Source organism: Aegilops tauschii, chromosome 1, assembly GCF_002575655.3.
Source record: "Aegilops tauschii subsp. strangulata cultivar AL8/78 chromosome 1, Aet v6.0, whole genome shotgun sequence".
In the NCBI taxonomy this organism is placed as follows: domain Eukaryota; kingdom Viridiplantae; phylum Streptophyta; class Magnoliopsida; order Poales; family Poaceae; genus Aegilops; species Aegilops tauschii.
Window position 1 is genome coordinate 14,576,963 of NC_053035.3, and position 23,735 is coordinate 14,600,697.

The 23,735-nt window shown below is 43.2% G+C and overlaps 3 protein-coding genes, 1 long non-coding RNA gene and 1 pseudogene across 4 annotated transcripts in view; 2 read left to right on the forward strand and 3 right to left on the reverse strand.

The window, feature by feature from the left end:
* LOC109784112 (uncharacterized protein At5g02240) overlaps window positions 1–23,008 on the forward strand; it is a 57,692-nt gene extending 34,684 nt beyond the window's left edge. Inside the window, exon 8 of the mRNA XM_020342711.4 lies at window positions 22,928–23,008. The gene's annotated coding sequence lies outside the window, so the exon portion shown is untranslated. The remainder of the gene's footprint in view (window positions 1–22,927) is intronic.
* LOC109784103 (scarecrow-like protein 34) lies at window positions 1,907–4,890 on the reverse strand (annotated as a pseudogene).
* Window positions 9,954–13,974, forward strand: LOC141039323 (uncharacterized). Its single transcript, XR_012200254.1, has 2 exons — window positions 9,954–10,189; window positions 13,458–13,974. It is a non-coding gene; the product is annotated as an uncharacterized lncRNA (long non-coding RNA).
* On the reverse strand, window positions 10,199–13,447 carry LOC109784102 (scarecrow-like protein 34). The gene has a single exon (XM_020342702.2). It carries the CDS (start codon window positions 13,092–13,094, stop codon window positions 10,938–10,940), a length of 2,157 nt encoding a protein of 718 aa, XP_020198291.1. The 5' UTR covers window positions 13,095–13,447; the 3' UTR covers window positions 10,199–10,937.
* Window positions 20,408–22,706, reverse strand: LOC109784101 (scarecrow-like protein 34). The gene has a single exon (XM_020342700.4). It carries the CDS (start codon window positions 22,595–22,597, stop codon window positions 20,501–20,503), a length of 2,097 nt encoding a protein of 698 aa, XP_020198289.1. The 5' UTR covers window positions 22,598–22,706; the 3' UTR covers window positions 20,408–20,500.
* Window positions 23,009–23,735: the final 727 nt, after the last annotated feature.

Consider the following 23,735-nt stretch of genomic DNA (forward strand, 5'->3'; position numbering starts at 1 on the left):
TATAAAACAAAATCTGTTAAAAGTTCTGTTGTAATTGAAAAAGGAGGCACTATATAAAGGAAAATTTATTTTTTTCTTCATTTATTAGTTGATATGTATAATGGTTGAATTTTTGGAGGGTAGTTTGTTGTACTTTATCTCATTAAACCATCAGATTTTTTGTTGTACTCCCTCTCTCCTGAATTACCATTTTTTGTGAGAAAAACTTCAGATCTATTCATCTTTAATAATGGCAGTACAATGAATACTAGAAATAATAAAAATTACATCCAGATCTGTAGACCACCTAGCGACGACTACAAGCACTGAAGCGAGCCGAAAGCGCGTCACTATCATCGCCCCTCCCTCACTGGAGCCGGGCAAACCTTGTTGTACTAGACAGTCGAGAAGTCGTCGTGCTAAAGCCCCATAGAACCAACATACCAGAATAGCAATCGCCGCCGATGAAGAGTGTAGATCAGAAGGATCCAATCTGAAGACACAAGAACATAGACGAACAGTGAACATATCCGAGCAAATCCACCAAAGACAGATTTGTCAGAGACACACCTCCACACGCGCACCGACAATGGTAGACGCATCAACGGAACGGGGACTAGGCGGGGAGACAATTATTCCATCCTCAGTGAGCCGTCGCCGTCTTGCCTTCCAGAGCAGGACACAAACCCTAACAAAACTCAAAAAAAATCTAAAAATGGAGCCCTCCCACCGGCAAGGGCCGGGATCCACTCCGCCCCCATGGCCCTAAGGCAGAGGAACCCTAGCTTTTTTTAGGGAGGCGGCGGCTGGCTAGGTCGTCTCTCTCTCCCGAATTACTTGTCGCTCAAATTGATGTATCTAGCACTAACTTAGTGCGGGATGGAGGGAGTAGTTATTTTCTATGTTTTGAGATAAAACGTTTTTTGACATGTCTTCATAGTATAAAGATTTGAGACGGAAATCCGTTGGTGCTCCCGAGAGCGCGCGCCCTTATATGCGAGAAAAAACTTTTCAAAGTGTGAAAAAATTCCAAACAAAAATTTGGCGCATACATCTCGATATTATATGCGTGCCCGTCAAGTTTCGGAGAAAACCGACATTTTTTTGGCTTGTGTAAAAGAGACAAAATGATGTATTGTGAAAAGCATTTTTTAAACCGGATTTTGTCTTTTTCACATACGACACATAAGTTTTCAGTCGCGAAACGATTTTTTGAGCATGTACAATATCGAGTTGTACGTGTCAAGTTTTTGTTTGGATTTTATTAACATTTAAAAAAATGTTTAAAACACATTTTAAAACCATCCTGCAAAAAAAACACATTTTAAAACCAGGAGTGTGTGCTCCCATGTGTCAAAACACCACTCTCGATTTGAGATTGATATACACAGCAGAAAAAAATAGTGTTATTTACCCTAAAGACGACTCAGGCACTCAGCACAGTTATTAAAACACCACTCAGCACAGGGCCCAGGCTCAGTTAAAACACGACTCAGCAGTTCAGCAGGTGCGTAATCGCTCTCCGAAGGCGGAAAACGTCTCCTCTCTCTCCTTCTCTTCGGTTCTCCTCCGCGACCTCTCTCTCCATGGCCGCCAAGAGGAACCTCGGCAGGTCGGCGGCGGCGGCGGCCCAGTAAATGGATCAAAATGATAACCAAGTACACATAGTTAATATTCGTTTAAAAACACCAGACTCACTTATAGAGCAAATTTCTATAACAGTTTGTTCAGAAATTTAAAACAACACACAAGGTACTATTTTACAGTCGCCTTCTATTTATTTCCAACATATGGTAGTGCATGTTGCGCAGTTGAACCAAATAAAACCATGTTGAGTATAAACATTCGAATCTCCATCACATCTCCTTCCAAGATAGGTTTCCCATGCTCATCTCTGATGAAAGAATGTCTTACCGTCTTCAGCATTTTAGATCCACTGTGTTGAGAACCATGCAAGGAAGTTGTCTCCGCAGCCTGCAAGACTGTTCGGATCTTACTGGTCACCATGCATTTCATCAGGTTTCCATTTGGATATATATAGCATAAATTACTCTCCCTTTCCATCCTTGTAGCAGCCAGCCGCAGTCTTCAACAGCAAAGAATTCGTCATGATAGTGTAGGTTCTTCATGTGTACTATGTTCTTTAAGATGGCTTGACCGACAGGAAGCTGCTGGAATCCAGCCTTGAGGCACCTTGCTTGCCACTGCCTGTAACTTTCTGGCCTCTGAGTCCTTTCTGCATCCTCACATGCTATTATGTTAAGTGCATCCTGCCCAAATGGGGTCCTCTCAATCATCTTTCTTGCTTCATTATCCAGTGGAACATTTGCATCAAGCATGTCAAACAGTGAAGAGTAATGGAGCATAGCCTCTTTGAATAGTTGTATGAAGAAGGGAGAATTATTTAACCCATTCACAGTGACAGAAATGAAAACCTTTGGGTTCATCCTCCTCATAGTTTTCAGCACCTCATCTCTTGCACTATATATGCCATCGGTTTCATGACCAAGATTCTTCATCCGGAATATGCAGTTAATTATGAGAACTTCATCCTCGTCAATGTTAAGATCGTCAATTTTAATGGTGTCCCATCTTGAAGTGGCAATGCCCTGATACTGAAAAGGTACCTTGAACATGTTTGCATAATCAGCCAACCGCTTCCCTGTCTCCTCGATCATTTCGCAGGGGCGGAAACCTGGCTGGCAAACGTCTATACCTGTGATCCGAAGCTTAGGGGCTCCCTCTTCTTGCTGTGCAAATCTCTGAATCATTAGTGGCCATTGAAAGCCAAAGTCGATGCCAAAATCAACAATGTGCACCCTTGGTTGCCCTTTTGAGACATCAAGAATAGCTTGGCTGGCAAAGTAGTATGACGTCTTGACAAAAGGGCAAGATGCAATAAAAACGCTGTAAGCCTCTAACCATTCTGTGGTACTTGTTCGCCTCTCCATGAGGTTGCGATAAACCTGACCCCCGATCCCAGCCAAACGTGCCTCAAGGCCATCCGCCAAGTAAAATGCCAGTCTCTGAGTACAATCACCATCTGCTGAGGAGTGTTGTCTTATCTTCTTTAGGACTTCACTGGCCAACAGGTGGTTTTCTAATGCTATAGCTTGTGCGCAATGGACGAGGAGAGCCCTGAGATCAACCAACTCTTTCTTTTGTTGCTTGCTCTGCCATAGCTTCTGACGTCCTTTGCTCCGGCCTTCCAGTGAGTTATTGTTTCCTTTCTCCGCCATCGTTTCTCGTAGTCTTGTTGTCTGGTCGGAAGTCTTCCAACCATGGTATAGCAGAACTCCGTCAAAATTTTCATTTCGAATTATTGCACAAGTGGTGATGGCATGGTGTTTATGGCCCATTCCTTGCAAGATATACCGCTCCCTTTGGTCTGCCAGCGCAAAGATTGCGTTTTCGCTTCTCTCTCCTGTTTTTGCCTTTGTAGTTAGTTGCGAAATAGAAAGTATGCCATTCTCTAAATATATCACCAGTTTATGAATACTTGGAGCAAACATCGTTGCCTCCCGATGCCTCTTCTCTGACAATCCAAGGTGGGGAAACCAGATCCAGAAGCCTGTCCAACACTTGTCAACGGATGGTTTGGTAGAGAAAGGCTCGTATTGCAGATGTATGGACTCAACGGGGTGGTTAAGGGCCGTAACACGCTGTAACCGGAACAGTAATTACTGAAGCTATTGCTCCAGAGCCTCCTGTGACAGCTCAAGATGGCAATGGGGCCCTGAAACCCGCGTCCCCGCGGGTTTTTACCCTATTAGGGGACGGGGATGGGCGTCTTTTTAACCCCGCGGGGCTGCTGCTGGGTAAAGTATAAAACCCAACACGATTCGCGGGTTCAAACCCGTCTGAGTAATATCCGAACCCGAAACCCGCCATCCCCGTCAAAATACTACACTAAGCGTAATTGGACATCTTGTTGAACCATGTATGGCTGAAATATGCTATTGTTTGTTGCTGAAATATGCTTATGTAGCTGTTGTTACTCCTCTTTGTAGCTGTTGTTATTGTTGTTTTCACTCAAGTTATGCTGCTGAAATATGCTCCTTATAGATGTTGAACCATGTATTATTATATTGTGCTGAAATTTGCTCCTTGTAGCTGCTGTTATTACTCTTTTTGCTCAAGTTATGTTGTTGACATATGCTTCTTGTACATGTTGAACAATGTACTATTGTATTGTGCTGAAATTTTCGCAAGTTATGCTGCTGAAATATGCTATTTTTCCTGATGCAATGTTATTCTTTGTTGCTACTATATTTGTCTAAATATGCCAATTTCCCCGTGGGTTTAGAAAACCCGATGGGTTTAGGGGACGGGCAAAAAACTAGCCCCGCGCACGGTGACGGGGACGGGGACGGGTTTGTGATTTTCTCATGGGGATGGGTTTCGGAAGGCAAAACCTGATGGGTTTCTTCCCCGTTGCCATCTTGAGTGACAGCTGCTGCCACTCTTATCAGAGATACCTGTTTCCTTGTTGCTATGCAATGGCGGCCAGTAAGTGGCCGGCGTGTATACCGGCCCAAGAATGCCACGGAACGGCTTCTCAGCAGCCTGGAGAGCAGCCTCCCCTTGGCATATGTCGACCCTCTCGTCGACATCTTCCATCAGCATCTTGCTTATGTAGTGAAGAGCATCGTTTGATCTCATCCGGTGATGTTCCGCAGCGATTTGAATTTGGTTCTGTCCAAGGCTGCTGTTGACATTGCACAACCCAGGGCCAGTGTCTGCACGATGCAGATATGTTCTTGCTCCAGTGGTTGGCTGGGGAAAGAAGTGCGGACCTCTCAGCTTGTAATTGTACATGGTGAGTTGCTGCTGGAAAGAGGAATCACCATCGTATGGTTCGTCGGTTGCTGTGACGGTGCCCAGATTGTCACGGAGAGATTCAATCGCCATTGTGGAAAGTCTCTTTTCCACCTCAATTCGAGATAAATAAATCTTCTTCGTCCCACAGCAAATGAATCAGCTTCTTTCCTGGAAGAAGAAAAGGGGGGAAATGGAAGCTAAATTATGTGAGACGAATTTCGGTTCGCCTTGCTCATGTGCTACAATCTACAATGTCTGTGAAACGGATTTCTGCCCAGCGAGCTCCCTTTTTTTTTTCCTTCACCTTATGCTTCTTCCTTTTTATTAGAGATTCAGCTTATGATTGTTTTGGCATGCCATACTGATCGAAAACTAATTCCAAAGGCTTGCGGACACGAGAATAACTACTTTACCAGGTTAAATATATAATCTATGACGCGCTTAATACCACTGCTCAGTTTTATCTGCAGGAGGCTTCACAAGTAGCAAAAGTAGGGAATCACACACCTTGGTTATTTAGCTGCAGCAGATCCAGTGCTCTGAGAAGAGTAGTGGGGATGTGGGCTATGAAAGAATAGTAGTGAGCTTGTGGTGTTGAAGTGAACTAAATTTGCCGTTCCTCTACCTTATGGCTTTGTTCCCAACGTCATAAGATTGTGACAGAGAATGGTCCAGAGTACAAGCAACTATCCTGTCGATTAGTTCTAGGCCCGGCTGCGCATCAGAGGTATAAAAAAGTGTTTATTAGGAACGCTTTCCTGGGTATCAACATTATTAGGGTCCCTAATTGAGTCGTTAAAAAATTCTGAGGTAATCGAAAAAAGGATATGCACTATTTGAAGAAAATTTTCTTTCTTTCCCACTCGATAGTTGATATATTCTGAGATGCACTAGTTGATATATATAATGGTCTTGGTTGAATTTTTCCAGGATAGTTTGTTGTACTTCATCTCAGTAGAATAATCAGATTTTTTTTTATTATCTTATTAGTTCAAAGTTGAATTGTTGGTGCCTAGCTAGTCTGACACTTATGTTCTGCCGTACCTGGAGTATTTTACCAAGGCTTGAGTGATACAGTTGTACCAAATGTTTAAGGAGTGTAAATGCCTCTGAATTTTATTTACAACATCGGCAGGATTGTTAGTTACTATGTCATGAAAATGCACATCCAGATTCAATCTGTAATAATAGAAGAACAGGCCAAAATAAATACTAGAAGAAAATAAAACAAAAATCTGTTAAAATTTTGGATGTAATTGATAGAAAAAAGGAGGCACTATTCAAAAAACTTGTATTTTTTCATTTGGTAGTTGATATATATAATTGCTGAATTTTTGGAGCGTAGTATCTCATTAAACCATCAGTTTTTTCCGTAATTATTTTCTTTGTGTTTCGAGATTGGTATAGTGGTATTGTATAAAAGCTTCGAGATTGGTCACGTATATGTGATATATTAGACGTGTTTGCGGCCATTAGTAACTAATAGATTTCACCTTCTTGTCATTTGGAGGGCTCCATCAACATCAACAACATTAATTAGTTTGATAAATTACATCTTGGCATTTAAAGGGCTCCGTCAAACATTGGTGGGCTAGTAGAACCAGCATGAATATTCCATATAGAAAAGCTATGGCCTCGCCCGCGTCTTCCGGCACAAAAGTGTGCTGCCCCCAATAGTCCTCAACATCATCGTGCAGGAGGCCCAGCTATGGGTCACCATGGGTGCAAAGAAGCTTGGGAAAATTGTATTGCACGAGAAATTGTCATGCGGTGTTGTAAGGGATGATTGTAAAACTCTATTCTCAGACAAATATTTTGCCCCCATTTTAAAAATATATATAGATCACACAACAAAAGAACAAATGTTGTTTACCTTGAAGAAAATTACAGAAATGGACAGGCAGTGTTTGTACTTTCTTTGATTTCGAAGAGATAAGCATCATTATTATTTTTTGTGTGTGAGAAAGGAAAGATAATATTATTTTTTATTAGGCTGTGCATGAGTTCGTTCTTTTTCTCGAATCAATAACTTGGGTAAGACTATGAAAATACATCACACACTATGAAAATAGAAACTGGTTTGATAAGATAGACACCTAATTGAACCTTAAATTTGATTTCCGATGGGATGGAGGTACCACCATCTTCACTAATTAACTACCTATTTTTTTAGAAACCACTAACTGTATAGTTTGTGCTTGGTTTTCACCTAGGCTGTGTGAATGCGACCTTGTATTGATGCCTATGTCACCAACCATTGTAACTTGCTCATCTAATAATATATAAAACTCTCATGTTGTTCATCATATTCCGTTTAGGGGTCATTCACATTTTTTTTAATTTTCTTAAGAAATTAGGCAGTTTTCAATTAAGTTTAACTAGATTAGCATCATTACAAGATTACTGATATAGTGTTGCCATGGCTTCTGCAATGACAGCTCCTGGTCTAGATATGGAGGCCTTGACCAGGCGACGGGGGAGGACCCTCGGGTTGGGCCGGCCACCTTAGAGCAACTCTAGCAGACCCCGCAAAACGCGTTTGCAGTTCGCGTAAAACAGCTTTTGCGGACGGCGCGGGCTGGCATAGATGCAGACCCCCCAAACGGATCCGTAAAAAAGTATATTCGCGGAATATGCTTTTTTATGGATCGGCTATGCGGGTTCTGCTCTTTGCGCCGCTGCATCCCCGCATATCATCAGCCCGCAAATATCAAATCCAACATAATTCAACAATCGAAAACAAACTGAATTATTCAAATCAAATATAAAACAATAATCATCCGCATTACAAATAATTATTCAAATCACCGTAGCAAACTTAAAATAATGCAATACAAAACTTGTCATGAATACAAATACAAATGAATACAAAAATTAGTCACTGTCCAGCCCTTTGCCAATGGTGCTCAATGAGATCTTCCTGAAGCTGAAAGTGTGTGTTTGCATTTTCAATCTCCTTGTATGAATGAAGAAAAGCTCTAATGCGGTTTGGGTCTCTAGCTGGTTTGACACGGCTACCCACATTGTCGTAAAAGTTCTAAGTCCATTCCTCTCTCATCTTCAACAATCATATTGTGCAGGATAACAAAGCAAGTAATGATGTTCTTCAGGGTTTTCTTATCCCAAAAACGAGCAGGACCACGGACAATGGCAAACCTAGATTGCAAAACACCGAATGCTCTTTCAATGTCTTTTCGGGCTGCCTCTTGCACCCTTGCAAATTCACATTGTTTTTTTGTTTTGGGTTCTTTGATGCTCTCGACAAATGTGCACCAAGGAGGATATATACCATCTGCAAGATAGTACTCCTTTGTGTATTCATGCCCATTGATAGTGTAGTTGCAAGCAGGAGCATCATCACTAGCAAGCCTAGCAAACAAATGAGAGTGTTGCAACACATTGATATCATTGAGTGTGCCGGGCATACCAAAAAAGCAATGCCAAATCCATAAATCCTCGGATGCTACGGCCTCTAGCACAATTGTTGCATCACGAGACTTGCCACAATACATTCCTTGCCAAGCCTTGGGGCAATTTTTCCAATTCCAATGCATACAATCAATGCTACCTAGCATCCCAGGCCAACCTCTCATCTCATTAGCTGCCATCAATTTCTTTGTGTCATCTTCATTTGGTGCCCGAAGATACTCGGGACCAAAGACACGGACGATCACTTTCGCAAATCTACATATAGACTCAATTGTGCTATCTTCACCAATGCGAAGATACTCATCGGCATAGTCAGCCGGAACGCCATATGCAATCACCCGCATAGCCGCGGAGATTTTTTGATATGCACTAAATCCCTTTAAGCCCGCGGCATTCCTTCTTTGAGTGAAATACCGGCAATTTGCCTCGCAAGCTTCAACAATTTTCACAAAAAGGGATCGGCGCATTCGGTACCTTCTGCGGAAGAGGTGTGCAGGATATGTAGGATTCTCCGAAAAACAATCGTGCATCAACATCTCGTTTCCAAGATGGCGATTCCGCGGAATGCACAGACGCCCGACAGTAGATCCTCGCCTCCTCTTTCGGTACTCGTCTTCATGCTCCTTCACGGCAAGCGCCATGACCAATGTTTGCTACCGAAAGGTCGCAAGCATGGTCTCCACATCCGAGTCGTCCGAATCGGACGAATCGGATAGCAAGAACTTCTCGCACTGGGTCAACTCCATCTACACGCACACCGGCGCGTCAATCTACTACACAGCTCGCAAAAATCAGAAAAAAGGGACTAACCGGTGGCAAGTGATCCCGGGCGGCGACGAGGGTGGTGCGCTCGACGGTGGTCGATCCCAGCGGCGGCAGTGACTGGGGGCGGCTCTTCTTGCCGGATCCGGAGGGGCGGTGCAGCGGCTCGGCGCGGGAGGGTGTGGGGCGGCCCCGCGGAGCCATTCCGCCCGCAGATATGGCCGGAATCACCGGCGGCGGGCGGGCGGAAGCAAGGGCGGGCGGCGGCGGAAGGAGGGGGAAAAGAGCGCGGGCTGAAATGTCCCTCCCACCAACTGCTTCTCTGTGATGCAGGGCACCGCAGCCGCGAGGGGGAACCCGCGTTTTCCCGGGTTGGGGTCGGGAATTTGCCGCGCCCCCTAAAAATTTTTGCGGGCCGGGGCGGGATGCGGGCTCTGGTCGGGCAGGCTTTCCGGCCCGTACCAGCATTTTGACGGTTATTTTACGGATCGGCAGGGAGTTTCTTGAACTACATGATATCTCGCGTTGCCATGGAATGAAATATACAATTTGTAAATATTGTGTAGAATATTAATTTTGTCCTTACGATTTAAACTAGTATGTGATAAATTTCTACATCCGCAAGAAATTCTTAACAGGAAAAGTTGTGCATGTCACAATTAAATGTAGGTGCATTTAAAACTCAATTAGAATGCACTCATGCATGACATGATAGAGGATTCTCATGCATAGATCGAAGGGATGCTAGTGGATCAAGTTAGTAAATCTAATGCTTATCACAATTTTTATATTGTGGAAGCACACATTGCTGAGATAATTAGAAGCTTTTGCTATCACTCACTGTGTGTGTGTTTTTGAGTTATCAGCTTTTTCTATCACTCCCAGTTTTTTTTAGGGGATCACTCTCAGTTATATCAGGTGAAAGCTAACGTGACACACCCCAGGGCCCAGGCCCAGTTAGAACACGACTCAGCAGTTCAGAAAGTGCGTAAACGCTCTCCGAAGGCGGAAAACGCCTCCTATCTCCTCTCCTCCGCGACCTCTCTCTCCATGGCCGCCAAGAGGAAGCTCCGCAGGTCGTCGGCGGTGGCTGCTCCAACAGCGCCGAAGGCGAAGGAAGACGAAGCGGAGAGGCTGTTCTCCTCGCGCCCCTTCGCCGACCTCGCCCTCCACCCCACCCCCTACGCACGCCCCCAAGGTCTCTCCCTCCCCCCTCTCCGATTCCCCGTATCTCTGTGGCCCTAGTGATTTGGTAGTCCCCTCGGGAACCAGGAGCTCGCGTCTTTTTTGAGAAAAATCTGTACATATGGTTTTTCAAATTTCTAATCCGGATGGTTAAGATTATGCTCCTAGTTTAAAATTTTAAAAGTTTTGACTGAAGACACGTCCAGAACGTCACTTAGATGTGATATGGAGAGAGTAATATGTGAACATTAGTGCATTCTATTGGATTCTTGCATAGGAACCTTGTTTATATTAATACAAGTGCAATTGCTTCAAATCAGAAATGAGAATCCTCTGATCTTCCATATCGCCAGTTTTGAAATATTCTACTGTAATTTACAGCAAATCCAGTGCCCAGGTATGGTAGTATTTCCACTAGTCTCATGTCTTGTAGGCCCTACACACAGACCAAAACAATAACCAAGTACACATAGTTAAAAGAACACCAGCTTCACTTACAGAGCACTTCCCAGACCACTTTGTTCAAAAATTAAATAGAGCGGCAGAAGCAAAGCATTGCACAGTTGCCTTTTGCTACATATGGCCGTGAAGTTGCGCAGTTGGACCAAATCAAAGCATGTTAAATATCAGCACTCAAATCACCGTCCCATCTTATTCCAAGATATACTAGCATAAAGTACTGTTATGTTGAGAATCGTGCAAGCAGCTACAGAGGCGGTAAGTTGCCGATATGTTTGTGCACTTGAAAAACTGTTCGAATCTTACTGACCATCATATTTTTCATCAGGTTTCCATTTAGATATAGCATACATCACTCTCCCTTTCCATCCTTGTAGCAGCCAGCCGCAATCTTCGACAGAGAAGAATTCTTCATGATAATGTAAGTTCTTCATGTGTACTATGTTCTTTAAGATGGCTTGATCGACAGGAAGCTGCTGAAACCCTGCCTTGAGGCACCTTGCTTGCCACTGCCTGTAACTTTCTGGCCTCTGAGTCCTTTCTGCATCCTCACATGCTATTATGTTAAGGGCATCCCGCCCAAATGGGATCCTCTCAAGCATCTTTCTTGCCTCATTATCCCATGGAACATTTGCATCCAGCATGTCAAACACTGAAGAGTAATGGAGCATAACTTCTTTGAATCGTTGTATGAAGAAGGGAGAACTATGTAACACGTTCACAGTGCCAGAAATAAAAACCTTTGGGTTCATCCTCCTCATAGTTTTCAGCACCTCGTCCCTTGCACTATTTATGCCATCGGTTTCATGACCAAGATTCTTCATCCGGAATATGCAGTTGATTATGAGAACTTCATCCTCGTCAATGTTAAGATCCTCAATTTTAATGGTGTCCCATCTTGCAGCGGCAATGCCCTGATACTGAAAAGGTACCTTGAACATGTTTGCATAATCAGCCAACCGTTTCCCTGTCTCCTCGATCATTTCGCAGGGGCGAAAACCTGGCTGAGAAACGTCTATACCTGTGATCCGAAGCTTGGGGGCTCCCTCTTCTTGCTGTGCAAACTTCTGAATCATTAATGGCCACTGAAAGCCATAGCCGATGCCAAAATCAATGATGTGCACCCTTTGTTGCCCTTTTGAGACATCAAGAATAGCTTGGCTCGCAAAGTAGTATGACGTCCTGACAAAAGGGCAAGCTGCAACAAAAAGGCTGTAAGCCTCTAACCAATCTGTGGGACTTGTTCGCCTCTCGATGAGGGTGCGATAAACCTGACTCCTGCTCCCAGCCAAGCGTGCCTCAAGGCCATCCGCCAAGTAAAATGCCAGTCTCTCAGTGCAATCACCATCTGCTGAAGAGTGTTGTCTTATCTTCAATAGCAGTTCACTGGCCAACAGGTAGCTGTCTTCTGCCACAGCTTGTGCGCAATGGATAAGGAGAGTCCTGAGATCAACCAACTCTTTCCTCGGTTGCATCCTAGCCCTTAGCTTCTGACGTCCTTTGCTCCGGCCTTTCACTGAGTTATTATTTCCTTTCTCCGCCATCGTTTCTTGTAGTCTTGTTGTTTGGTCGAAAGTCTTCCGACCATAGCATAGCAGAACTCGGTCGAAATTTTCATTTCGAGTTATTGCACAAGTGGTGAAGACAAGATGTTTGTTGCTCCTTGCTTCCAAGATATCCCAGTTTTCGCTCCTCTGGCCTACTGTCTCCTTTATAGTCAGTTTGGAAATAGAAAGTATGTCATTCTCTAAATATATCACCAGCTTACCAATACGTGGAGCAAACATTGTTGCCTCCTCGACATCTCTCTGACAATGGAAGGCAGGGAAACTAGATCTAGAAGTCGGTCCAACACTTATCGACGGACTGTTTAGAGAAAGACTCCTATTGCAGGTATATGGACTCAACAGGTTTGTTAAGGGCTGTAACACGCTGTAACTGGAACAGTTATTACTGAAGCTTGAGCTCCAGAGCCTCTTGTAACTGCTGGTACCACTCTTATCAGGGTTTTCTGGTTTGTTGTTGCTATGCATTGGCGGACAGTTAGTAGCCGGCGCGTATACCTCCCCAAGAATGTCACGGAATGGCTTCTCAGCAGCCTGGAGAGCAGCCTCCCCTTGGCATATGTCGACCCTCTCGTCGACGTCATCCATCAGCATGTGGCTTATGTAGTGAAGGGCATCATTTGATCTGATCCGGCGGTGCTCAGGGCTGCCCCCTGTAGCAATCTGAAATTGGGTTTGTCCAAGGCTGCTGTTGACCCTGCACAACCCAGGGCTGGTGACTCCACCAAGCACACATGTGCTTTCTTGGTTGGCTGGGGAAAGAACTGTGGAGTGTGGATCTCTCAGGTCATAGTTGTAGACGGCGAGTTGCTGCTGGGAAGAGGAATCACCGTCGTATGGTTGGTCGGTTGCTGCGACGGTGTCCAGATTGTCACGGAGAGGTTCAGTTGCCATTGTGGAAAGTCTGATTTCCACCTCAATATGAGTTATATGATGCTTCTTTGCCCCACAGCAAATGAATCAGCTTGTTTCCTGGACGAAGAAAAAAGGGAAATGGAAACTTATGTATGTGAGACGAATTTCCGTAAAATGGAGTTCTGCTCAGCGAGCTCCTTTTTTCCCCCTCACCCTCTGCTTCTTCCTTTTTATTAGATATTCAACTTAGGATTGGTTTAGCATTCCATGCTAATTGAAAAAAATAAATCTGAAGGCTTGCAGACACCAGAATACCTATTTTAGATGCTGATTGAATTATCATGCCTAAAGCGATTTTGAATCTACGATACGCCTGATACCACTGTTCCTTTTTATTTGCAGGAGGCTGCTCATCTGATCTAAGCAAGTAGCAAAAGTAGGAAAGCACGCACCTTGGTTACTGAGCAGCATCATCAGCATCAGATTCAATGCTTAGAGAGAAGAGTAACGAGGATGTGGACTATGGAAGAAGAGTAGTGAGGTTGTGCTGTTGATGTGAGCTAAATTTGTCGTTCCTCTACCTTATGGCTTAGTTCCCAATGTCATGAGATTGTGACGTTGAATGGTTCAGGTTACAAGCAATTATTCGGTCGATTAGTTCTAGGCCCGGCCGCGCACCAGACCTATAAAAAAGGGTTTATTAGGAGCGCTGGCCTGGGCTTCAGTCATTATTAAGGTCCCTACTTGAACTGTTAAAAAAAGCAGATGCACTGTTCAAAGAAATTTGTCCTTCTTTTCCACTTGATGTATATCATGAATAGCATTTAGCTGGTATTCAAAGAAAAAAGAGGGCACTATTAAAGAAACTTGTATTGTTTTTCATATGATAGTTGATGTATGTGATGGCTGAGTTTTTGGAGGGTAGTTTGTTGTACTTTATCTCATTATACCATCAGACTTTTTTCGTAACTATTTTCTCTGCATTTTGAGATTGGTATAGTGGTATAAAGCTTTGAGATTAGTTTGTACTATGTGATAAATTAGATGAGTTACCACCATCTTCACTAACTACCTAGTTTGTATTTGGTTTTCGCCTAGGCCGTACCAATGCGACTCGTCAAGAGGGGTGGGAGCTCGGAGGTTGGCATCACCTAGGGAGACTACTCGACGGCGCACTATGTTTCGCCCTAGGCCAAGATCGGGAGGGGAGGGGAGGGGCAGGATGATGGATTGAGGAGCGAGGTGCGGGAAGGGTAGCATCGCCCAGACCCCAGAGTCGTCGCATATTTTTATGATGGACACGTGGACTGTCCGTCAAGGAATGAACAAGACGCCTCCAATTTTGCTCCCAGAGTAACGGGAACGGGACCGGCTTCTATACCGTGCTGCTGGGCATGGGAGTGCCGTGCCTTCTTACGCCCAACGTGTGCATTGATATGGGCCAGAAGGGCCTTGAACATCCAGCCTGGCGCATCCGACTCCGACGAACAAGAATAACGGGGACAATTGATTTGACAACCAAAATCAGTGATGTCGTGAGAGAGCTCCTATGGTGCACGGTTATAATGTTTCTAAATGTCACCAACTATTGTAACTTGTTCAACCAACATATAGAACTTACACCTTGTTCATCTAATTCCATTTAGGGGGCATTCAGACACACACAAAAGATGTCATTTTGTTAGAAAATTACGTAGTTTTTGGTTAAGCTTAATCTAAATTAGCACCATTAGAAGATTCTTGGCATGCCAAATAACATACTAGGAACATTTAACATATATGCATACGAGCCAGAGGCACATGTCAACAGAGAGAGATTTAGAAGAGACAAGTTAACCGGAAACTCCATTACAACAGACGTAGTTTCGAAGGCCTGCTCTCCCAGGCGACTGTGAGCATAGTGCCAGAAAGGGGTCGCTGGAGAAGCAACTCAACACAAGTGTGTGTCCTATTCTGTGTAGCCTATCGCCTTTGTATTTCCTCTACCTAGAGAGGATGCGAGGGGAGTGCATAGATGCAACTATAGGGTCTAACACATTTTTTGTGGTTGCCTTTGACCACTAGCTATAGCAACAATATATGATGTGCATGTCACAAAAAAATTTAACGTTAAATTCGTATATGAAAATATTTTCTAATGAATTTTTATAGCTATAATACATCTCATATATTATTAATTTTATCAATTGTCAGAGGCAACCTCGAACAACATATTAGATGCTATATATTTGTATGGAAGTAGTATTAAAGTTACACATTAGCCATGCAATTCAAATGGGCTTTTGAGATTTCAGAATTCTACTGGGCTGAGGCACAAGATTTAATGGACCGAGGCCCATGAAATCTAACCCAAATAAGGGACATAGAACAGTAGGGGCTCCGTTTCAAAAAACAGGAACAGTAGGGGCATCTTCGTTCATACTCCCCATGCCCCATAATATAGCTACGCATTGATTTTCGCGTAAGTCAAGAGTCACAAACTTTGATCAAATTTAAAGAGAAAATTATCTATATCTACAATACCAAATATACATCATATGAAAATATATTTCCTTATCAATCTAGTGGTATTTATTTAGTATTCTACATCTTTGTAAATTTTCTAAAAACTTGATCAAATCTTATATTGTTTGACTTTAGGAAAAAAGTCTATACACACTGTGTTTTGGGATGGAGGGAGCATCATGGAAGTGGGTGTGATTCTTATGTTTTCTTCGAGGGGGGCAGGGTCTATTTTTTCATGAATGAGTTCTGGCGTCATCGGGTGGGCCTAACGTGACACAGCCCAGGGCCCAGGCCCAATCAAAACATGACTTGACACTTGAGCAGGTGCGTAAACGCTCTCCGAACTTGGAAAACGCCCCTCTATCCTTCATTCACACTGCTTCAAGTGAACCCAAACGTATGTACACGGCTGTAGGTGAAACCTTCAGCCGTGGCCTATTTCCTTATTAGTATCGTCGTTGTTATCATCTCTTCGATTGATCAGGGAGGCCGAAACATTTTGAGACAACAAGTTCTTGAAGAAATCTCCTTGCCAAGCAACACTTCATGTGGTACCATAACCTACGGTCTCTATGAAAGAAGGCTATACTTACATCCCAAACCGGATCAAAGGAAATCAAATTTCTAAAAGCTCACCAAATAATTGAACGTTTCGACAAGGATATATTTTTGAAAGTCCACCTACATTTTTCTGAAACCTAGGTGGAAAATGTGTTGAAAGTTGTCTTAGTTGGAGGTCGAAAAATGGAAGTTGTCTATGTTTATTTGAAATTTTAGAATATTACCAGAAAGGAAACATTGGGGAGGGAAGACACCTGCCCGAAATGAATTTTTTTTTGAAAATTACTAGGTGGGCAATGTGTTCAGATTTTCATAGATGGGTGTACAAAAATACAAGTTGACTATATTATTGGAAATTTGAGAATATTTCCAAAAAAGGAAATATTGGGGATGAAAGGCACCTGCCCAGAAAACTAAACAGTGTGCACGAAATGTTGGGGAGAAAAGAAATACTGCATGAATTTGTTGTTGAAAGTTGTCTTAACTGGAAGCCAAAAAATGAAAATGTATAAATTATTGTTGAAATTTGAGAATATTTCCATAAAGGATATATTTTAGTGACGAAAGATACCTGCTTAGAAACACTAAATATTGGGGTGAAAAAATACTAGGTGAAAAATGTACTGATAGTTTTCTAAACTGGATGACGAAAAATAGAAGTTGTCTACATTTTGAATTGATTTAATTCGTATACGAAAATAGTTTCTAATGATATAATTTTTATAGCCACCAACGGCTCATATAGTCCCTCCCTCTCTTCAAGTTTATTGGGCTCATCTTACAAATTACATCAACCAAGAAGGACCTACTTAAGTGTTATACAACATATTAATACTATACGCATGGCCCTCTCACTCCTTCATGTATTGGTTTATTCTAAATTGAGAATACAAATTTGACAAAATTTAATGTGTATATAGTTATATTTGCATGTTCCCAAGACAATGAGCCTTACAAATTGAAAATTTCTACTTTTGAGGAAAGCTCTCTAAACTGAAAGGGATGGAGTATTATTAATTTTATCAATTGTCAAAGCCAACCTCAAACAACGTATTAGGCGATATATGTTTGGATGGATGGAGTAATAAACTGCATGTTGGTTTTCCCGAAAGTCAGGGGTCACAAATTTTGACAAAGTTTATAGAGAAATTGATCTTTTCTCAACAAAGGGTGGATTTTATTGGCTCAAAATGGAGCATCAAGAGGATACACAAATAATGAGCACACACCCGGCCTCAGCATATTTAGGATGCACGTAACCAATACCAACGCGCACACACAAAAACACAGCAAATAGCAAAGTCATATAAGGCCAAAGCTATGCCTAGGAGAGGCAAAAAGAAAAATAATTAAAGTGATCAGATTCGTGGTCGATAAACTACAACAATGAACATATCCACATAAACCATCTCATTGACACGACACAAAAAACGAGATTCTTCAACAACAACACCTTCAGGAAGGGAGCGATGCTCAAAATGTCGCCATCGCCGGATCCAACCATCTAAGGCTGGAATCTAGATATTCACTCCAAAGAGTCAATCTAAATATCCGAGTAATGCCTTAAACTAGGTAATGAAGTAAAACATCACAATAGCCAAGTATAACCAACTCGGGTCAGATTTAGGCTTTCACCCCGGAGCTTGAGACTGGGTACTTGAGTAGCACCATCATCAACGACATTCAAGTGTTGCAGCCACATTTTTCCGCAATCCCAGCAGCAACAAGCGATGTACCACTACTGGCTGCACAACCATCCCTCTGTGTCAAGTCGTCACCCATAGTTTGCATGTCACCGCCAAAGTCAACCATAGGATCTGGAGGGAGAAACCCTCATCAAGACCTTTCGACGGCCACAACAATCCATAGCAAGGCCGCCACCATGGGCCGGAGTGGTTTCGGGCAAAGCCTCCTCAGCTCCACCCACCATGAGGGATTTTTCTAGTGGCACAAAGGCAACAGCAAGAAGAGGGTGCATGGAGGAGGGCGTTGGTGAAGTCGGCTTGGAGGCACCGCCCGAGTCACCAAGAGCGACGCGGGGGTTGACCCCTTTTTCTGGGCATCTCCACTATACGGTTGAAGTAGCGAAGGCCGTGAGCCACATGCTCGGGCACCTTCGGTGGATGAACAATACAAGAGGAGGAAACCGGGATGAGACTGGGCCTGCCCGGCGGAGACACCAGATGAGATCTATGTCAGATGGGGTGGGTGATGGGGCTGATGCGCCGAAGAGGACCCATTGCCACCGACCACCGTGAGGGACTTTGCCCAGGTGGCCCTGGCCAGCGGCGATGAGGGAGGGACAATACGAGAGGGTACTAGAGAAGGAGTGGCGATGCCACCACCCGTCTCGACCTCGAGGATAATGCGGGGACTAGGTTTCTCAATGGGATTACTGAGAGGAGACCTTACAATTTGGGAGAGAATTTCACTTCTCCTGGACTCTGCACCAACTAGAGATATACACTACCTTTTTAGTATGAGTATCAAGATTTTTATCTTGATGTGTACTTGCACCACACATCAAGCATGGTCCTCAATATATTATTTTTATTAGTACAAAGATTTTATATAGATGAGTGGTCTCACCACAGACCACACATCAAGTTTGATTCTCAACAAATGGGAAAAACCCATGCGCATCACCCATCGATTATAGGAATTGAACCCGGGTCGTTAGCCTGCACAATCGCATGCCTAACCACTAAGCTAGTGCTCTCTTGGAAGAGAAATTGGTCTATATCTACAATAGCAAATATACACCATAAGAAATATATTTCATGATGGATTTAGTTCTATTGATTTAGTATTCTACATATTTATAATTTTTTGAAAGATTTGATCAAATTTATCATCCAACTTTGAAAAAAAATCAAATACATAATATATGTTGAAACAAAGGGGTATGACAGAAGTGGGTATGATTCTTTTGTTTTCTGCGGGGGAAGGGGGAATGTATCTCATACACCGACGCTTGTGGTGCTATCGGGTGCACCGGATGCCCGTAGCGCATTTCAAAATGTTTGAAAAATAATTAGCACATTCACACAACATTGGTCTATGTTTTCATCAAATTTAAGCTCGAGGTACAAAAGTAACAAATTCGACAATGAATAGTACATGACATAAGTTGGGCTCTAGATTTGGCCCGTTATCACATTGATGTTAAATTTGTCATTTCTGTATCCCGTGCAATGTTTCGAATTTTAATATGAAATTTTGTGGCAACATACATTAATGTTGTGTCATTGTGTTAGATTGTTTTCAGATTTTTTCTGAGACATTTAAAAATGCGGTATGGTGTCCGGTCCACGGGTAGCGCCACAAATGCAGATGCAACATTACATTCCTGTGCCCAGGTGGGCCTAACGTGACACGGCCCAGGGCCCAGAGCCCAGGCCCAGTTAAAACAGGACCCAGGGTAAGTAAATTCTCTCCGTATGTCTAAAAAAAAAGTAAATTCTCTCCTCTTGGATCCTCCGCGACCTCTCTCTCCATGGCCGCCACGAGGAAGCTCGGCAGGTCGCCGGCGGCGCCGGCGGCGTAGGAGAAGGAAGACGACACGGAGGGGATCTTCTCTTGGAGCTCCTTGGCCGACCTCGGCCTCCACCACCCCACCCTACAAGTCCAAGGTCCCTCCCTCCCCCCTCTCTGATTCCCCGTGTCTCTGTCGCCCTGTTGATTTCGTAGTGCCCTAGGGAACTAGGAGCTCAGCCCCTAATCTCGTGCACGTATTCTTTGTTTTTTTTTTCGAGAAAGAATAGTCTATGCATATGATTTTCAAATTTCCAATCTGAATGATTAAAATGATATTCGTGGTTTAAGTAGAAGTTTGACAGAAGACATGCCCAAAACATCTCCCACCTAGTTGTGATATGCAGAGAGTAATAATATGTCAACATTAGTGCATTATATTGGATTCCAGTTTGGATTAAGTCCGATTGCCGTCTTCAAATCAGAAATGGCAGTCCTCTGATCTTCCATATCGCCGGTTTTGAGACATATTCAGCATAATGATTGTAAGACGTGTAGTGTCAAAAAAGGTCTTACATTATGGGATGGAGGGAGTACTTTACAGCAAATCCAGTGTCTAGGTATGGCATCTCCACTAATCTCATCATATCTAGTTTGTTCAGAAATTAAATAGAGCGGCAGAGGTAAAGTTGTACAATTGCCTTTTGCTACATATGGACCAAATCAAAACATGTTGAATAATATCAACATTCGAATCACCATCCCACCTTCTTCCAAGCTAGCACTTCCCAATACTCATCTGACGAAAGAATATCCATCTTGTGGTGTTCAGCAATTTAGACCCGTTGTGTTGAGAATCTAGTAGCTGCACAGGCGTGTGCACTTGAAAAACTGTTTGAATCTTATTATTGATCATCATTAGGTTTCCATTTAGATACAGCATAAAGTACCCTCCCTTTCCATCCTTGAAGCAGCCAGCCGCAATCTTCTACAGCAAAGAATTCCTGATGAAACAGTAAGTTCTTCCTGTGTACTATGTTCTTTAAGATGGCTGGATCGACAGGAAGCTGCTGGAACCCAGCCTTGAGGCACCTTGCTTGCCACTGCCTGTATATTTCTGGCCTCTCAGTTCTTTGTGCACCCTCACATGCTATGATGTTAAGAGCATCCTGCCCAAACAGGATCCTCTCAATCATCTTTCTTGCTTCATTATCCCGTGGAACATTTGCATCAAGCATGTCAAACACTGAAGAGTAATGGAGCATAACCTCTTTGAAACGTTGTATGAAGAAGGGAGAACTGAGTAAACCATTCACCGTGCCAGAAATAAAAATCTTCGGGTCCATCCTCCTCATAGTTTTGAGCACCTTATCCCTTGCACCATTTACGGCATCGGTTTCATGACCGAGATTCTTCATCCGGAACATGCAGTTCACTATGAGAACTTCATCCTCGTCAATGTTAAGATCATCAATTTTGATTGTCTCCCATCTTGAAGCGGCAATGCCCTGATACTGGAAAGGTACCTTGAACCTATTTGCGTAATCAGCCAACCGCTTCCCTGTTTCCTCGATCATTTCGCAGGGGCGGAAACCTGACTGGGGAACGTCTATACCTGTGATCCGAAGCTTAGGGGCTCCCTCCTCTCGCTGTGCAAAAATCTGAATCATTAATGGCCACTGAAAGCCGAAGCCGATGCCGAAATCAACGATGTGTACCCTTGGTTTCCCTTGTGAGACATCAAGAATAGCTTGGTTGGCAAAATAGTATGACGCCCTTCCGAAAGGGAAAGCTGCAAGAAAAAGGCTATAAGCCTCTAGCCAATCTGCGGTACTTGTTTGCCTTTCCACGAGGTTGCGGTAAACCTGACTCCCGGTCCCAGCCAAGCGTGCCTTGAGGCCATCCGCCAAGTAAAATGCCAGTCTCTGAGTACAATCACCATCTGCTGAAGAGTGTTGCCTTATCTTCAATAGCAGTTCACTGGCCAACAGGTAGCTGTGTTCTGCCACAGCTTGTGCGCAGTGGATGAGGAGAGTCCTGAGATCAACCAACTCTTTCCTCAGTTGCTTCCTACTTCTGCTCCGGCCTTTCAAAGAGGTCTTGTTTCCTTCCCCCGCCATCCTTTCTTGCAATCTTGTTATTCGGTCAGAACGATCATAGCATAGCAGAACTTGGTCAAAATTTTCATTTCGAATTATTGCACAAGTGGTGATGGCATAATGTTCATTGCTCCTTGTTTGAAAGATATCCCAACCCCTTGGGTCTGCCACCTCAAAGATTGTGTTTTCGGTCCTCTCTCCTACTTTTGCCTTCGTAGTCTGTTGGGAAATATAAAGTATGTTATTCTTTGAATATATCACCAGCTTATCAATACTTGGAGCAAACATTCTTTCCTGCCTGACACCTCTCTGACCATGCAAGGCAAGGAAGCCAGATCCGGAAGTCCATCCAACACTTATCAACGGCTGGTTTGGTAAAAAAGGACTCCTATTGCATATATATGGACTCAACGGGGTTGCTAAAGGTTGCAACACGTTGTAACTGGAATAGTCATTACTGAAGCTAGTGCTCCAGACCCTCTTGTAACGACTGGTCCCACTCTTATCAGGGTTGTCTGGTATGTTGTTGCTATGCAATGGCGGCCAGTTAGTAGGCGGCGCATATCCCTCGCCAAGAATGTCACGGAATGGCTTCTCAGCAGCCTGAAGAGCAGCCCTTTGGTATATGCCGACCCCCTCGTCAACGTCTTCCATCAGCATCTGGCTTATGTAGTGAAGAGCATCGTTTGATCTGATTTGGCTACCCCCTGCAGCAATCTGAATTTTGTTTTGTCCAGGGCTGCTGTTGACACTTGCTTGGTTTGCTGGGGAGAGAACTGTTGAGTGTGGACAGCTCAGGTCGTAGTTGTACACGGTGAGTTGCTGCTGGGAAGAGGAATCACCATATGGTTGGTTGGTTGCTGCGAGGGTGTCCAGATTGTCACGGAGAGGTTCAATCGCCATTGTGGAAAGTTTGATTTCCACCTCAATATGAGATATATGGTTATTGTTGTCCAACAGCAAATGAACCGGCTTGTTTCCTGGAAGAAGAAAAAAGGGAAATAGAAGCTAAATTATGTGGGATGAATTTTGGTTCACCTTGCTCATGTGCTACAATCTAGAATGCCCGTAAAACGGAGTTCTGCTTCTTCCTTTTTATTAGAGATTCAGCTTATTATTGTTTTGGCATGCCTTTCTGATAGAAAACAAATTCAGACACGAGAATAACTAACTGAGCCGGTTAAACATAGAATCTATGATGCGCCTAACACCACTGTTCCTTTTTATTTGCAGGAGGCTCCTCATCTGATCTGAGCAAAGAGCAAAAGTAGGGAATCACACACCTTGGTTATTAAGCAGCAGCAGCAGCAGCAGATCCAATGCTTTGAGAGAGGAGTAGCGAGGATATGGACTATGAAAGATGAGTAGTGAGGTTGTGGTGTTGATGTGAAGTTAATTTGTCGTTCCTCTACCTTATAGCTTTGTTCCCAACGTCATAAGATTGTGACAGAGAATGGTCCAGATTACAAACAATTATCCTGTCGATTAGTTCTAGGCCTGGCCGCGCATCAGACCTATAAAAAAGGGTTTATTAGGAGCGCTGGCCTGGGTTTCAATCATTATTAGGAGCGCTGACCTGGTAATCAAACAAAGGAGATGCACTATTCAAAGAATTTCTTTCTTTCTTTTCCACTTGATAATATATATATATATATATATATATATATATATATATATATATATATATATAATGGTATTGGTTGAATCTTTTTCGAGGATAATTTGTTGTACTTTATCTCATTAAAATAATCAGATTTTATTTCGTGATTATCTTAGTTCAAAATTTAATTGTTGGTGCCTAGCTAGTCTGATGAGATTTGACTTATGTTCTGCCGTATCTGAATTTTTTGTACCAAATGTTTAATTAGTGTAACTGCCTTTTAATTTTATTTACAACATCGACAACACTGTTAGTTATCAGGTCATGAAAATGCACATCTAAGTTACTTGTCGTTGCTTTAGTACAACTTTAGTTTAAAAAGTTGTAGTAAAACAGCGACAACTAATATGGATTGAAGGAGTACTAGAAGAGCAGGTCAAA

Coding starts and splice junctions, on each gene's coding strand:
- LOC109784102 (XM_020342702.2), bottom strand. CDS start 13,094: ATGGCAACTGAACCTCTCCGTGACAATCTGGACACCGTCGCAGCAACC.
- LOC109784101 (XM_020342700.4), bottom strand. CDS start 22,597: ATGGCGATTGAACCTCTCCGTGACAATCTGGACACCCTCGCAGCAACC.